The sequence below is a fragment of the Elgaria multicarinata genome, chromosome 7, assembly GCF_023053635.1.
Source record: "Elgaria multicarinata webbii isolate HBS135686 ecotype San Diego chromosome 7, rElgMul1.1.pri, whole genome shotgun sequence".
Taxonomy (NCBI): domain Eukaryota; kingdom Metazoa; phylum Chordata; class Lepidosauria; order Squamata; family Anguidae; genus Elgaria; species Elgaria multicarinata.
The window spans coordinates 76,111,890-76,128,024 of record NC_086177.1 but is presented as its reverse complement, the minus strand read 5'-3'; the positions used below and the strand labels follow the sequence as shown (position 1 = coordinate 76,128,024).

General features: G+C 41.3%; 1 protein-coding gene across 1 annotated transcript; it reads right to left on the bottom strand.

Annotated features, from left to right (window-relative positions):
• Positions 1-1,563: 1,563 nt before the first annotated feature.
• On the bottom strand, positions 1,564-9,354 carry GDAP1 (ganglioside induced differentiation associated protein 1). Its single transcript, XM_063129869.1, has 6 exons — positions 9,189-9,354; positions 7,364-7,556; positions 6,148-6,321; positions 4,978-5,072; positions 4,512-4,626; positions 1,564-2,250 (listed from the first exon to the last, which is right to left on the bottom strand). The coding sequence occupies exons 1-6, from the start codon at positions 9,303-9,305 to the stop codon at positions 1,868-1,870; spliced, it is 1,077 nt and encodes a 358-aa protein (XP_062985939.1). The 5' UTR covers positions 9,306-9,354; the 3' UTR covers positions 1,564-1,867.
• Between the last annotated feature and the right edge of the window lie 6,781 nt (positions 9,355-16,135).

Here is a 16,135-nt window from a genome sequence, read left to right as displayed (position 1 = left end):
AACATAAGGAAAACAGAGGGGCTGATGAAGACAGCAATGGCAGGGTAAGCCAGTAGATACCAAGAAATCCCAGAGCAACAATCCTGTTGATGGTTACATGCTCCAGCAATGGAGGTTGGTGGCTCTGATGTCAGTGGGATCGCAAATCCACTCTGAGTTTCAGTCAGAACTCTAAAGGACCTATCCAAAGGGCTGAAACATATCTCTGAAATGGGTTCAGAACCTTGGATAGCTCCTTTTGAGTTCTGACTGAAACCCAGAGCAGATCAGTACCTCACTGACATAGGAGCCTCCAGCCTCCACTGCCATTGAGTGAAAACGGCCTCATGTACCAGAAACTCATGCATGGGAGCTTAACTACCAATGGCCGTTTCCTGGCCAGCAGAGCAAATATACCCTCCCCATGTCAGTTCTCTTGGGGAAGGGCTTGCATAGAAGAGGTTCCTTCTTCTGGAATCCTCAGGAGACCAGGGCTGTTTCTCCTCTTTGTACTAGGAGGGCCTATGTTTCAGTACTGAAGATCCTGCTCCATTGTTAAATGGCCTTCATGTCTTCCAAACCCATGCTATTAAGACAGCTGCTCCATTTTGAATTTGTGCTTAATAGCCAGTCTGCTCCTTGGTGGACTGATTTTAATTGCAAAAAGAAAAGAAAAAAGAACTACAGTTCATGGACACAACTCCATTTACAAATGTATTTATATTTTTGTTCTGAAGAGTCTAGATTTGTGGAGGAGACATTTTCTGAGGCACATGATGGACTACATTCAGACACAGGCGCAAAAGATATGCTTACATTAAAAAGAATTACACACTTATCATTTATACACACAATATCCAGTGCATGGTGCACAGTGCTTTTGAATGAACTGGCAGTACATGACACGCCTGTGCAAGGACTCATCAAGGCACAACTGCCATTTACGTACATATCTAATTCTCATAGAAAACCAGTACAGGACTGATTCCTAACTGTTATTTGTGCCCTGGAAACCTGCCAACCATATATCTAGTAACTATCTACTCATGCTTTTCATGTGCTTCCCTTATGTGATTTAAATATGTGCAGCAATGTCAACCTATATTTAACTAACTGGCCTTTTAGGAAAATGTGTTTGAATCCATTCACAGTGTAACAAACCATTAATGTAACAGGATGAAATTCATCCATATTTACAAGACTAATCTAAGTCCCATGTGGCATGCCCATCCCAGTGACATAATATATTCAAAGTGGTGAATCAGTCAAGGGCTGGCCATTCTGAACTGTCATAAATATGTATGTCAAACAACCATATTAAAATAAAATGTTAAGGAATGGCTTTGAGTAAAAGGGGAAGGAGAAGGAGGTGGTGGTGGAGGACTGTTTATTCTTTATAAACTGAAAAAGACATTATTGACTTGGATCTTGAGTACTGGGGGCAGAAGGAAGTTTGTGGGATTATCCCTCCCCTTCCTCACCCTCCTGAACAGAGTGAATTGACCAAAATTAAACAGAGCCACCTTGCATGAGTGGAGCTACATTTGTGCAAAGTCCAATTTGGGATAATTCCATCCTCCCCCATCAGTCCTGAGCACCACATCCCATGCTATTAAGAAGGCTTCTCCAATCCTCCAGAGAGACTTTTTCAGGGGTCCAAAAAGGCCTGATGGGGCCAGGAGGTGACAAGTCCCATTATATAGCCTCCTTCTGCTTACAGTACTCAGAATCTAAGCCATTGGCTCATTTTTTTCAGGATTTAATTGCCAATGTATTTCTGTAACAGCAGGAAGGTAATAACGTATGACAATATTTGGGTCCACTATCCCTCAAATCAACTTCTTTGGGGTATTAAGTTGTCTGTTCCCACAACCTGGCAAAGAAACACCTATGGATAACTTTGCCTTGGTCTAATTGATAGTAGCATGTTGGGAAATCTCCTCCGAAGACACACAAAAGCAATATACCCTATTCCTGCTAAGAAGCCAACCAAAAGAGTAGTGCCAAAAACCCTGGGCGCCCTCTTCTTGGCCACTCGGAATGCAGTTGGGAGAACTGCTGAGATTAATATGTTGTTCACATGTCCTAAAACCTTATGAAATGCTTTTCTCTTCAAGACGCGCTCATAGTAGGCTTCCAAATTAGGTCGCCTTCCATTCCCCCAGTTCCTCCTTGCCAATCCAATGAACTTCAGCCGATGCAATGTAACAGCAAGGGATACATCGGCCAAGCTGAAAAACTCACCACAGAGCCAAGCTTGGTGTCCATTTTCTACAGAAATAAAGACATGAAGAGTTAGATGCTAATAAATGCAATAGGATGCAAATGACTCCCAGTATTATGAGACGGTGACTGTTTTGTATACTGTATTCAAATACAGTATAGAATCATAGAATCATAGAATAGCAGAACTGGAAGGGGCCTACAAGGCCATTGAGTCCAACCCCCTGCTCAATGCAGGAATCCACCCTAAAGCATCCCTGACAGATGCTTGTCCAGCTGCCTCTTGAATGCCTCTAGTGTGGGAGAGCCCACAACCTCCCTAGGTAACTGATTCCACCGTCGCACTGCTCTAACAGTCAGGAAGTTTTTCCTGATGTCCAGATGGAATCTGGCTTCCTTTAACTTGAGCATCAAATACATCAAACCCAGATTGCTGCTGGCAAAGGCATGGGAAACAGATTGCCTTAAAGGTACCACTGCTCAGTTCAGATTCATGTTTTGTCTTAGCTCCCGATGCTGGATACATTCGTCAAAGGCTGACTTTGAAAGGTGCCTCAAAGTGGCCTACACAGTATTGGCCAAGCTCATGAAAAGTCTTCAAATTCTGAAGTTTCTCCTGGGTAGGAAATAATTCCTGAATCAATTTCACAATGAAAATACATCAGGGGCAGTGTTAATTTTCCTGGAATTCATACTATATTTCTGGCAGCTTATAATGGCACCCAGCCTAGGGTGCAGGGGAGGGAGAATGTGAAGGGGGAATTGGGGTGACAGGACACCTTTGGTAGAGTAGGGCACCTGTAGTGGGCTGTATGGGAAGCATCTGGGGGGATGCAGGTTGGCTATGGGGTGCCTTACATTGCATAAGCTGTATTACTATGCAGTCGCCCATCCTGTGACAATAACGCAAAAATGCAGAACCAGACATTTCTTAAGTCACATCTTAGCACCAGTCACATGCCTGAGTAATTCAACTAGATCTAAATAATACCTAAAATATAAACACCTGGTCTATAGCCAACTTCCACCAAATGATGGCATTGTAAAAAATACAATATAAGCAAGGTTAGCATATGATAGAAAATCCACAGAATGTTGTGACATTTTCTGGCATTGCTCCTTGGATTTCATTGCACTTGTCCTGGAAGCAACTTACAGAGAGCAATCCTAGGCATGTTTACTCAGAAGTAAGGACCACTGAACTCAATGTGGCTTACTCTCCGATAAATGTAAGATGTGTCTGTGTTTGTTTATTTACTTATTACTTTTTTATATACTGCCCAATAGCAGAAGCTCTCTGAGCTGTTCACAACAATTAAACCACAAAATCCACAATAAATAAAATGTAAAAATTTAAAACTACAGTATAAAAGTACAAAGCAAAATAAAACCTAGCAGGAATGGAAGGATTTAAAATATAATAACAGAGCTAAAAGACTAAAATGCCTGGTGAAATAAAAAGGTCTTCACCAGCCCTGGAAAGAGCATAACATGGGCTCAAGTTAAAGGAAGCCAGATTCCAGCTGGACATCAGGAAAAACTTCCTGACTGATAGAGCAGTACGACAATGGAATCAGTTACCTAGGGAGGTTGTGGGCTCTCCCACACTAGAAGCATTCAAGAGGCAGCTGGACAACCATCTGTCAGGGATGCTTTAGGGTAGATTCCTGCATTGAGCAGGGGGTTGGACTCAATGGCCTTATAGGCCCCTTTCAACTCTGCTATTCTATGATTCTATGGGCGCCAGATGAACCTTTCTGGGAAACTCATTCTATACCCAGGGTGCCATTGCGAAAAAGGCTCTCCTCCATGCTTCATCAGGTAAAGTGAGTAAGTATTGCTGCATTTCTGTACTGTCAGGGATGGGTGCTGCTCACATGGTATAGTAAGACCCATAATTCCATAATCAATGGAACATGAGCCACAATACCTTCTCCACTTCTAAGAGCAAGTACTGTTCTTTGAAGATTGCTTGCCATAAAACCATGTAGGGCTTAAGAACATAAGAAGAGCCAAGGGTCCATCTTGTCCAGCTGTCTGTGAGACAGGAGTAAAATAGCATCCTCCCAGCCATGTTCCCAGTTTTATTTGGCCTGTAAACTAACTGAAAGCCAGTGCTGCTCTGATAACAAAGAAGTTATATGACTTCTGCAACCTGTCCTCATTAAAGGAACCCGCTGCAGCTTCTGAACTATCTCCAAGGACAGAATGGATTGGGTAGTCCAATCCATCAATTATCACTGCATTAATCATCACTGTCAAATTAAGGCAACTATCTAATCAAGAATTGAATATGAAGGATGGCCTACCTGGTGTTTCTTCATTTCTTCTTTGCAACTCAGTCTCAACCTGATCCAAAACTTTTTCCAGTTCGTCCAATATTTTCTTCAAGTATTTTATGTTATCATGATCCATCAGTTTTGACTAAAGGGGGGAAAAAAACAGTTTATATATTTAGACTGCAATCCTATGTAAACTTACCTAGGAGTAAACTGTTTTCAACAGGGTGGGACTTACTTCTGAGGAATCACGCATGTAATTGTGCTGTAAGCCATGCCATCAGTGCACAACTAGGTACAAACAGTCATGCAGCAGGAATAGCAAATAGGATGTACACAAAATCAGAGTGATTACTAACAATTCCTCTTAAGATGGAACTGTTCTGAGGGTAAATGCTTGCACTGACAAGTGGCATCCCATATTAATATCACATCTCAAGCAACCCTAGCATGCTGTGCCATCTTCTTTTACCAGTCAGATTTATTGTATACTTACTTTGAGCCGTTTCTGTTTTGCTATATATGCATCTTGCAGATCTGGGTTTTCTTCAGCAAGTTTCTTTAATTCGGATTCAGTGTTACCTATTTGGCCTGAAAAAGCAACAGTAAGCCCATTAAAAGCTTATAGCAATCTCACTAAAATAAGATCATTAATGAGTTCACTAAAAATTAATGATCACATTCAGTCAAAATTTCTAATTAATACTATGACATAGTTAGCTTAAAACTGATGTGCCAGGAACTCTTTATTAACTGACCAACAGAGTGTTATCTCCCTACTGTAATATCTTACCCACTTGGCACAAACCCCACAGTCATTGATGCAGAAATAATTCCCCCATATCTAATATAATTTCATTTTATTGTTGCAATTTATATAATAATAATAATAATAATAATAATAATAATAATAATAATAATATAATGGGCAAGGTATTTTCTTCGGAAGATGCTTGGGTTTATAAGGGAGCTTTGTAATTTATGCAACCACCAATAGTGCCTTTTTATTTGTCAGTTTTGTATTTATTTATTATTTATTTATTATACTTATATCATGCTTTTTTTCCTCCTTAAGGAAACCAAGGGGGCATACATAATCCTCCTCCTCCTCTCCATTTTATCTTCTCTCCATTTTATCCTAACAACAACAACAACAACAACAACTCTATGAGGTAGGTTGGGCTGAGAGTCTATAACTGCACCAGTCACCCAGTGAGCTTTCCATGGCTGAGTGGGGACTAGAACCCATATTTCCTGATGCCCAGTCCAACACTCTAACCACTACACCACACTACGCTGTGCTCCCTGAAGTGTCTCTAAAATTTGAGGCCTCTGTTGGTATATAAGCATGCTGTGATCACAGCCAATGACCCTTAAAAGCAGCTACTGTATAAGACATCTTTCAAAATGGATGAATCTATGGGAATCACATGAAATAAAAAAAATTACCATGCAAACTGGCCTATGTATTGCTGCAATAAAACATGTGGATAATATAGTGAAGACAAGGAGGTGTCCCTGTTCTAATTACAGACTGCAAAATGACATCTAGGACCAAGGCATTGAAGACTTGAGAGATGAAAATCGGCACTTTGAAATGTAGTTGAAACACCACAGACGTAAATGCAGGCACATAAAATATTGTCAATATCTTAATGATACATACTTCGAATTCTAGTTGTGGCATAAGCTGGAATCATAGAGTCTACTGCTAATTCAGGATGTAAAATGCAACCATGTGTATAAGCATCCATAGGCAAGGAATCCAAGAGCTCCCTGTAATGTTGAACCCTCGGATAGTACATGCTTCCTTCTTCTGGCATTAACTTTGGAGTTTTGTCTGGGTGAAAAAAACAGGCATAGCTAACAGTTCAAACAAAATAAAAAGTATAATGATAAGAGTTAATGATACTGCAATTCCTTATCCATAGTTGGTAGTACTGCAACACTGTGATAGGAGAAGCCACAGCTGTCAAATTTCATCCTGACAGGCAGGTATAGGGGATAGGTCAATGGAAGAGCATCTGCTTTGCATGCAGAAGACCCCAGGTTCAATCCCTGGTGCCTATAGTGGAGGAAGCAATCCTATAGCTCCAAGTCAGCATCTGGGAGGTCATTGGATAGTTCAGATTCCACACACACACACAGACCCGAACTCAAAGTGGGGAACCCACAGTGTGGAAAGAACTGTGCCCAGTGGCCTCCAAAGTTGAGAGGAGGAGGAAAGGGAATGTATTGGTGGGTGGGGAGAAGAGAAGACCACACAGGCCAGGATATCAGCTATCCTGAGCCTCTGCCAGTTTCCTTTCCTCCATCTCCAAAATGCCTCTGCAAGCCAGGCAAAAAAGCCTGTGTAACAAAAACTTCAGGGTGGGAGGGCAGGGAGGCGAAGGTCTCCTCTGCCATGCCTCTCACCCTGCACTGGATGATCAGAAGTTTCCGAGTTTGTGAGCTTCTGATCATCAAAGGTGCAACCCAAAGCCTGGGCTCTAAGAGGATCAGGCTGCAGGTGAAGGGACAAGCCCCTGCCTAAGCCCCCCAAGAACCACTACCAGCCAATCCCGGGCAAGATAGACAAACATTCTGATGTGATAGAAGGAAAATTCCCATGTTCTCTGAAGGAGACAGAGGTCTGACTCTGAAGATGGCAGCCCATGTCTGACTGTAGTCATAATGTTTGTCCCCAATCCACCCTGAAAAGGTATTCCTAGCAGCCCATTTTTCTTTGCACTGAAAGGAATCAACTACATGTTACCTGTCCATCCTGACAACCTGCTCATGCCATATCATATAAGACCACCATACAGGAAGGTAAACAAACCCTTTCACATTAAGACATGCAACAGCTGCATGAACAAAAATCACATGTGCACTCCTGTTACCATTTGCAAAAGTCTCTTCAAGGTAATCAATAATTTGAGTTGCATCGCAAATGATGTTTTCTCTGTGAACGAGCACAGGGACTTCTCCAGACGCATTCAGTCGCATGAACCAAGGCTCATTGTGTTCACTCAGTGGAAGGCTTACATCATGCTCGTCACATTTCAGCCCCTTTTCAGCAATCACCAAACGCACCTGAAAAAGATGGATGAACTTTCCAAGTGAAGATATACAGCTGTCCCCAGCAATTAATACATCTCTAGTGGAAAGGTCCCATTTTAATCCTCAGCAATTCATATATCTCTAAGAGAAACGTCTTGTTCTGTAATGGTGCTTAGATAATGGGACAGGACATCCTCTCAGGGGAAATCCATCTGGTTTAGGGAGAAAAGAAGTCCTACAATTCCAGCATGCCCCAGCAAGAATGCTGGGAGTTGTAGGACATTTTTCTGTCGAAATACAGATAGGATTGCACCCTTAATTATTGTTTGCTTTTTGCAGGACAGTCAAAACTAACTTTCTTCAAAAGGCATTCTGTTCGTCATTTGAATATGATCTGCTGACACACACACCCTTGATGCTAGCGTATTTTTACACTGCTGCTGTCCAGTCTTTTTTAAATATATTTTATTGGATGTGTACTATATTGTTTTACTGTTATTTTGTAAGTTATTTGATTACCATAGATTCAAAACATACAGTAGAAAACCTCCGAAGTTTTGTTGTTGTTTTTTAAAACATGCAAAAGCTAACTAGTCCTTGCTATTTATCTCCTGGATTGTCTATACATCTCCAGACAGCAACTCTGAGAGCAACTAGAAGTCTGGGAGAGGGATAATTCTTAGTGGGAAACTTGTGCTGTCCAATCCAGATCACAAATGTATCACAGGATTGGGGCTCTGCTGGTGGCTTTTCTATCAAAATAAAATCTGCAGCATTAAGCATGCTTTTTCTAAAAGCATGATTAGTGTTAGCATGTTGTTTGTACCATTTTATCTCCATATACCACACCCAGCCAGTGTGGTGTAGTGGCTAAAGTGTTGAACTGGGAGTCAGAAGATCCGGGTTCTAGTCCCCACTCGGCCATGGAAACTCACTGAGTGACTTTGAGCCTGTCACAGACTCTCAGCCCAACCCACCTCACAGGGTTGTTGTTGTGAGGATGAAATGGAGGGAAGGAAGATTATGGGTTCCTTGGAGGAAAAAAGGCAGGATTTAAATGCAATAATAAACAAACCATATTCTTGGTGATTCCTGGCAGGAGACATACTCACAATGTGATAGAATATATCCATCAACTGGAGTGGGGCACCACTTGGCTTGGGAAGTCTGCTTTGGCAGCATATAGCAACCATATCATTTGCTCAGACATGTAGAGTGGAAGCTAGAAGTGTTTGCTGTGTACACATGCTGACTGGGTATGATGGGAGTTGCAGTCCCAACACCTTTGGGGAGTACCAGGTTGGGGAGGGCTGCTCTGTGGTTTCTGTGCAGAATTCCTTATATGAAGAAACTGGCTGAACATGTTCCTGTTTTTGCTGTTGAGTTCACAAATTCTTGGCAACAGATGATCATTTTTCAGTGGACCCTGGCAATGGTAAGGGCTTCGAGGCCTGTTTAGCAAGCCTCTTGGCCTACACATCCACCCTTTTCATTGCCTTCCCTTCCCTTCCCTCCTCTCCTCCCCAGAGGCAGGCACACAGCTTCACTTCAGTGCACAGCCCATGCAAGCACGGCAGCCGCCCTTAAGGTGGGCATGATAGGCAGAAGGAGCTGTCCGGGTTCTGAAACCTGACATTCCTGGAAACAGGCAGACTGACCACTCACCTTTTGGGAACTGAAGGACTGCGTCCAGTGATAGAGGATCAGTTTGGCCTCTGCCTTGGAATCCAGTTCAGCTGGAGGCATTTTGCCTGCCGTCTGGTCCTCCTTGCCTTCTGCCATTTCGCCTTTTCTCCCTGTTCAACTCACCACTCTGACACTCTGCCCGTGAGATTCCACACACACCCTCCTCCTCTTCTCGCTATTACTGAGTCTGCTCCATGGACGGAGCATGCTCATTGTTGGCAGCTGAAGCTTCTGTGCTGACGATGCCCTGAGTCTCCAGTAGAGAACCTGATTTGTAGTGAGATGGAGGAACTGTTGTCAAAATTGCCCTCCAAGTTTGAATCTCGAAGGGTGAAGAATATACACCAAGGGAAAGGGGGAGGGTCTTTCCTGGATCCTCTTCTCTGAATTGCAGAAAAAGAGACTTCAAGCAGCAGAAACCTTGCTGCCAGGCATCCCTTAAACGATCATATATGCTTTTTATGTTAGATAGTAGGTGAAAATCCACAAAACTTTTTTTTCAGGTCGCAGGCAAAGATGATGCTTATTTCTTGCAAGGTTTGTCCTTCGCTTTCTATCCTCCACAAATGCAATTTGATGAAACTGCTCCCATGAACTTTAATGGCTTAGAATTCTGCCCTATTGTGATTGATCGTGTGTGTGTGTGTGTTCAATGGTGCATATAATAATTTTCAGCACATATATTTTTAGTATTTCAGCATACGTGTACATTTAGTGGGCTTCAAGAAAGATATGTACTGCTGATAATATTATGGAAATAACAAACTGGAATGAATACATTTTAGGGACCTCAGGAGAAGTATCCAACAGGGCTCTTGCACTGGCACCAGAGGCCCACTGGTGGGGCTGTCCAAACACATTGCTACCCATGGGCCTGGGGCACCACTGTAAGGCACCCATTGGATACTACTCCTAAAGTCTGCAACTATTTGAGATTTATTATTGCTGCTATAGCCAGGCTATAATAAAAACAATCAAAACATGTTTAACAAATATTAAAAAAGAATAAGACTATATAGTTTAAAAGTTAATGTTAAACGGATTGAACAAAGTAAGTAGAGGGTGTATTGAGAGATGGCATCTACATTTGGATGTTTTGTGAGCCACTAGAGAGCCTCAGCTATTGGGCAGTATAGAAATGTGATTAAATATATAAATATCAAAATGTCAGTCTGGAATTCCATATCTGAAAATTTCCTTAAGGGTATCTATAGAAAAACTGCAAGTGTATCACCAATTAGAGCAATACTACAATTGAAAAAGTAAATTTTAGAAGCCTTATTTCAGCCCCCACCCCACCCAAAATACTAGGAGACTTGTATTACCTTGAAGTCTAATAAGTTTATTGCAGCATGCGCTACTAATGAAGTATGCTCTTGTTAGCTTATAGTAAAATAAATGTGATGGTCTTTAACATGTCTCTTGGGGCATGTCTACACCAGCCTTTTCCCCTGGGATTGTCCCGGGATTGTCCCTGTGCATTCAATAAATGACACACAGGCCTACACCTGCCTTTTTTCCAGGGATCATCCCGGGATCATCCCTGTGCATGCAAATGACACACAGGGGATCCCGGGAGCAGGCAGGGACGATCCCTCCATTTTCCTTGGATAATCCTTAGGTGTAAAAAGGGCCTTAGTTGTTTCTGGGGAAATAGTGTGTAACATAACTCGAGACAGTTCTTATCTCTGAATGGCCACAAGAGGTCTCCATATTTCTAGAAATGGTTGAAAAACGAAAGTTTGCTGAATCTGTGTCCTCCAGTGTAAACCAAATATTATTTGTATTTTAAAGTTAATGCCAGTGATTTTAAAGTTATCATTACATGTGAACTTCCCAGTTCACATGCTGTACACCACACAATTGTTGGAATTGTAAAGTTAGCCCCAGTAAATCTTCAGGGAGTACACAGCAGTCCGGTATGTTAATTGCTTTGTCCTATATACACACCCTTGTGTCCATATTTAAAATAACAATCAGTTATCCGTGTTTGGTCCATTTTCCCATGCATGTTCTTTTTGTATATTGCATTTTAGCATTGGCCACTGACGAAGACCCATTGTCAAAACGTGTTTGGCCTCTTTCTACGCGGTTTTAGCTACACATTGGACTGTGCAATATGTTATTGCACTTTTAATGCAGTATCATTGTTAATCTTTATTTTATATTTTTGTGTATTAAACATTATGGTGTGTATCCTTAACTTTTTGTTGAGCATCCCAGTTCACATGCAACATTAAATGATATTACATTATACATTAAAGGTAGAGTTGATTACAAGATTAAGATTTACATTACAACTGCATTTGTTCAAATCCACCTCATCAGGAGACTCAATTGAACTATTTGAGACATACTCTCTTAAATATTAAATACCACCCTATTACTGTTGCTCCCACCCCATTGCTGTCGATTAGCAGATTACAAGGGCCAGGTCAATTTCCAGAATACAACTACACAATACAAGGGTCCTTAAAGAACTCAGATATGAAATTGCTTATATTCTAACAAAAATATGCAACATGTCCCTAAGATCCTCCTCTGTACCAGAGGACTAGAATATGGCCACTGTAATACTATTATTATTTTTAAGTAATCCAGGGGGGAATCTGGGAAATTACAGGTCAGTTAACTTAACGTATGTTCTGTGTAAATTGTTTGAAAGCTTTATTAAAGATAAAACTAGTAAGCATATAAAAGGATGATCCCTGTTGAAAAAGCATTAGTACAGCTTCTGCAAAGATGAGGCCTGGCTCACAAATTGTTAGAGTTCTTTGAGATTGTCAATAAACATGTGGGCAGGGGTGATCTGTAGACATTGTTTACTTGGACTTCCAAAAGGCTTTTGACAAAGTCCTGAGCAAACTTAACAGACCCGGAATAAGATGAGAGTCAAAAAGGACCTCTCCAAACTGGGAGAATAGGCATCAAAAAGGGCAAATGTGGTTCAATATAAGCACGTGTAAAGTGATGCACATCATGGCAAAAAGTGTAAAGTGATGCACATTGGAACAAGTATAAACTGATGGGATCTGAACTAGCAGCGACTGACCAAAGAAGAGACCTTGGGGTTGTGTGTGGCTGCTGTGAAAAAGGCTGCCCTTGTTAGGCACAATTAGGAAAAGCTTTCAATGGACATATGCTATCTCTTGTATCAGAAGCAGTATGCCTATGCATACCAGTTGCTGGCAAATATGGGTGGGAGGGTGCTTTTGCATTTCTGTCACACTTGTGGGTTTCCTGTTGACAGCCACCCTGTGAACAGGATGCTGGACTAGAGGAACCCTTGGTCTGATCATGGCTCTTCTTGGTTTTAGTTCTTGAGGCAGCACATTCCAGAGTTTGGGGGCAATACAGGAGAATGCCCTTTCATGCATGCTGGACAAACACGCTGTAGTCTAAACCAGCTCCCAGTGAGTAGCCATACATGTCAACAAAAAAACACTGAAGTGCTGGTTTAGGAAAAGACTTTATTTGTGGTCAGCAGTCCAAGCAGGCAGGGAGAAGAAGGAAGTAGAGGGAGGAGATAGGAAAGGATAGAGCAAGCATCCCAGTAATCCTCACCCAACTTGTTCAGGTACACATTAACTCTTTAGCTTCAGGTTCGGTGACGTGTAGCCTAAGTCCTGCCAACACGGGTAATGGTGCCCTCAAAAATGCCTCTCCTGAAGATCTTAATATTTGAACAGGTTCATAGCAAGATAGATGCTCCCTTAAATAGGTCCTAAGCAATTTAGCGATTTAAAGGTTAACGCCAACACCTTGAATTGAGCCTGGAAACCAATTAGCAACCTGTACTGAGGAACATGGGGCAGGAGGGTGCCGTTGCACTCATGAACTGCTTGTGGGTTTCCCAGGGTGAGCTGCTTGGCCACTGTGAACAGAATGCTGGACTGGATGGGTCCTTGGTCTGATCCAGCATGGCTGTCTATTCTTACTTCAATATATATGGCCAGCCCAAGACATTTTGCTACCTGACAATAATGTGCCACCATCCTGTTCCACATACAGAAGTCAGCTAGATTGTCATTTGATTCTTACTTCAACGAAGGTGATAGGATAATGTCCTCCACCACACCTGAGGCAACAGGTTAATTTAGGGGATCAAGGACAGGTTGTGTGGCATACAGAGCTCTGTCCTCAGTCAAAAACAACTGGGGAGTTCAAATAATAATAATAAGCTCCTTCCTATCTCTCCTCTCTCATCTCACACTATTGCCCCGCTCGTGCTCTTCGCTCCTCTGATGCCATGTTTCTCGCCTGCCCAAGGGCCTCTACTTCCCTTGCTCGGCTTCGTCCATTTTCGTCTGCTGCCCCTTACGCCTGGAACGCTCTTCCAGAACATTTGAGAACTACAAGTTCAACCACAGCTTTTAAAGCTCAACTAAAAACTTTTCTTTTTCCTAAAGCTTTTAAAACTTAATGTTGTGCAGACTTCTACTGTTACTTTCTACTGTTAGTTTTTCCCCACCCTGTGCCTGCTTACCCTTCCCTGTACCTGTTGGCATTCTCTTCCCCTCCTTATTGTTTTACTATGATTTTATTAGATTGTAAGCCTATGCAGCAGGGTCTTGCTATTTACTGTTTTACTCTGTACAGCACCATGTACATTGATGGTGCTATATAAATAAATAATAATAATAATAATAATAATAACTGGAAAACTGCCACCGCCGCCACCCCAGCAACTACTGTCTGAGATTATTGCCTCACTCTGCCTAATGGCAGGGCATATTATCTCTTCTCCATGTGAACCCAATATGGAATCTGTTGTCTACCTGGCTGCCTTCCCATGTTCCCTAAGGAAATATTCCTGAGAAGAGATAGCTGCCATTTTGGAGGATGCTTCCTGTACTCCCACTTGTATACTATTGTATACCACAATGATAAGATCAAATCTAGAGCAGGGATGGGAAACCTTTTTTTTCTGTTGAGGGCCACCCTTGGTCTAGAGCAGCGGTTCTCAACCTGTGGGTCGCGACCCCTTTGGGGGTCGAATGACCCTTTCACAGGGGTCGCCTAAGACCATCAGAAAACACATATTTCATTTATTTGTAATTAGAAATAAATATTTCACAATATATAATTACATATTGTTTTTGTGATTAATCACTATGCTTTAATTATGTTCAATTTGTAACAATGAAAATACATCCTGCATATCAGATATTTACATTATGATTCATAACAGTAGCAAAATTACAGTTATGAAGTAGCAATGAAAATAATTTTATGGTTGGGGGTCACCACAACATGAGGAACTGTATTAAAGGGTCGCGGCATTAGGAAGGTTGAGAACCACTGGTCTAGAGTGATGAAAGAGCCTGAACAGAACTACTAAGTTAAACACCAACATTGATCATGGCTCTGTATGGACACTCATTGTGGCATTGTTTTGTCTACCCCCATCCTTCAGTTTCTAGTCTGAAAGTCATATATGTATTGCCAATAAAAGTGGCAACTGCTTCAATTTAATACCAGAAGTGCCATAAACTGGGGCTGTGTCTTATTGTGTGCTATCATATTGCATCAGGACTAATGTCACAATTCGGCTAAGATCTTTTTAAAACAACAACCCATTGTGGAAATTTGAAAAAATAGCAGCGAAAACACAATTTGAAAAAAATAGTAAGACAGGAATAAACACAGCAAAACAAAGATTGGACGCACAAATACAATACAAAAGCCATTTAGCTCTTTCCAATTTTGGGATCCTTTGCAATTCATAATATGAGTAAAGAAAGTAGCGTGAAATCCCAGTTGGCTATATTGTCCAGATTCAAAATTAGGAACTTGTCCTTCTAGGTGATAGTCTAAATATACTGAATAGTAAGATCCTTTGGCTCCCATAGGACTTACTCATGTGTGCGTAAGAGGCCTTTAAGATTGGGCCCAGGCAATCATTTGGGGTTTTTCCAATCTCTCTTACTCACTTGCTTTGTAATCTGTGCAAGTCACATAAGGTCCTGTTATGACTGCAATGTGAGAGTGGTATGTAAAACTGGAACATCTTACCCTCAGATCTGTTGCCTCTGTGGACTGAGGCTCAGATCTGATTACGTGCTACAAAACATGGGATGGGGGATTACTACATTTCATTTTAATTTTAAAAAGATATGTTCAAGAAGTCTACTGTTGAAAAATGTATAATAAAATATATTAATAGTAAGTGTACAGTACTTTCAGTATAACCAATGTTCTACTATTCTTAACTCACTTTAACCATAAGACTACTATTATTGTTATTTTTGTGTTGATGTTGTTAAAAAGCCTACACATTATGGCTGCAGATAATTTCTTCAGATTCAGGTTGCATTTTATCTTAGAGATGCAGGAGGGAGCAAAACCAGAGTGATCCTCTGCATATTTATTCAAAGATCCCACCAGCTTCAAAGTGACATATTCCTGGTAAGTGTGCTTAAGATGCAAACTAAGGCAGTGGAATGTGTGTTCTTTTAGGGAGCAATCCTATTCATGTTTAGATAAAAAAAAAAAATCCTACAACTCCCACCATTTTCCAGCCATGGACAGTTCCAGGTCTTTTTCCCCCCTGTCAAAACATGCATAGGATTACCATAAGACAATACAGTCGTCATGGTTGTACAAAGTTACACAAGAATATCATTTGGCAAAATTTATATTATACTGTATTTCTTGTAGCAACTCAGTAGAAAACACTTAGGACAGCTATTTAGGAAATTTACTAATTTCAGCACACCTTTCTGCATGATCTTGTCATTTTTTAAAAAAAAAATCTTGAAAATTCATTGTTCAGAATTTTAAACTCAAGCTTGAGTCGCTTTATGTCTTTAGTTTTTACGTTCATACCTGCTTTTCAACCCACGACAAATACCCAAAGCAACAAAGGTTGATCAACTCCAATTGGGCAGACTGTCTTTTGTCCACAATTTGCCCCCATCCCGCAC

Coding starts and splice junctions, on each gene's coding strand:
- GDAP1 (XM_063129869.1), bottom strand. CDS start 9,305: ATGGCAGAAGGCAAGGAGGACCAGACGGCAGGCAAAATGCCTCCAGCT. Junction 6,322..7,363: donor TGAAGAGACTTTTGCAAATG/GTAACAGGAGTG, acceptor TTTTTCACCCAG/ACAAAACTCCAAAGTTAATG. Junction 5,073..6,147: donor TGCCACAACTAGAATTCGAA/GTATGTATCATT, acceptor TTGCTTTTTCAG/GCCAAATAGGTAACACTGAA.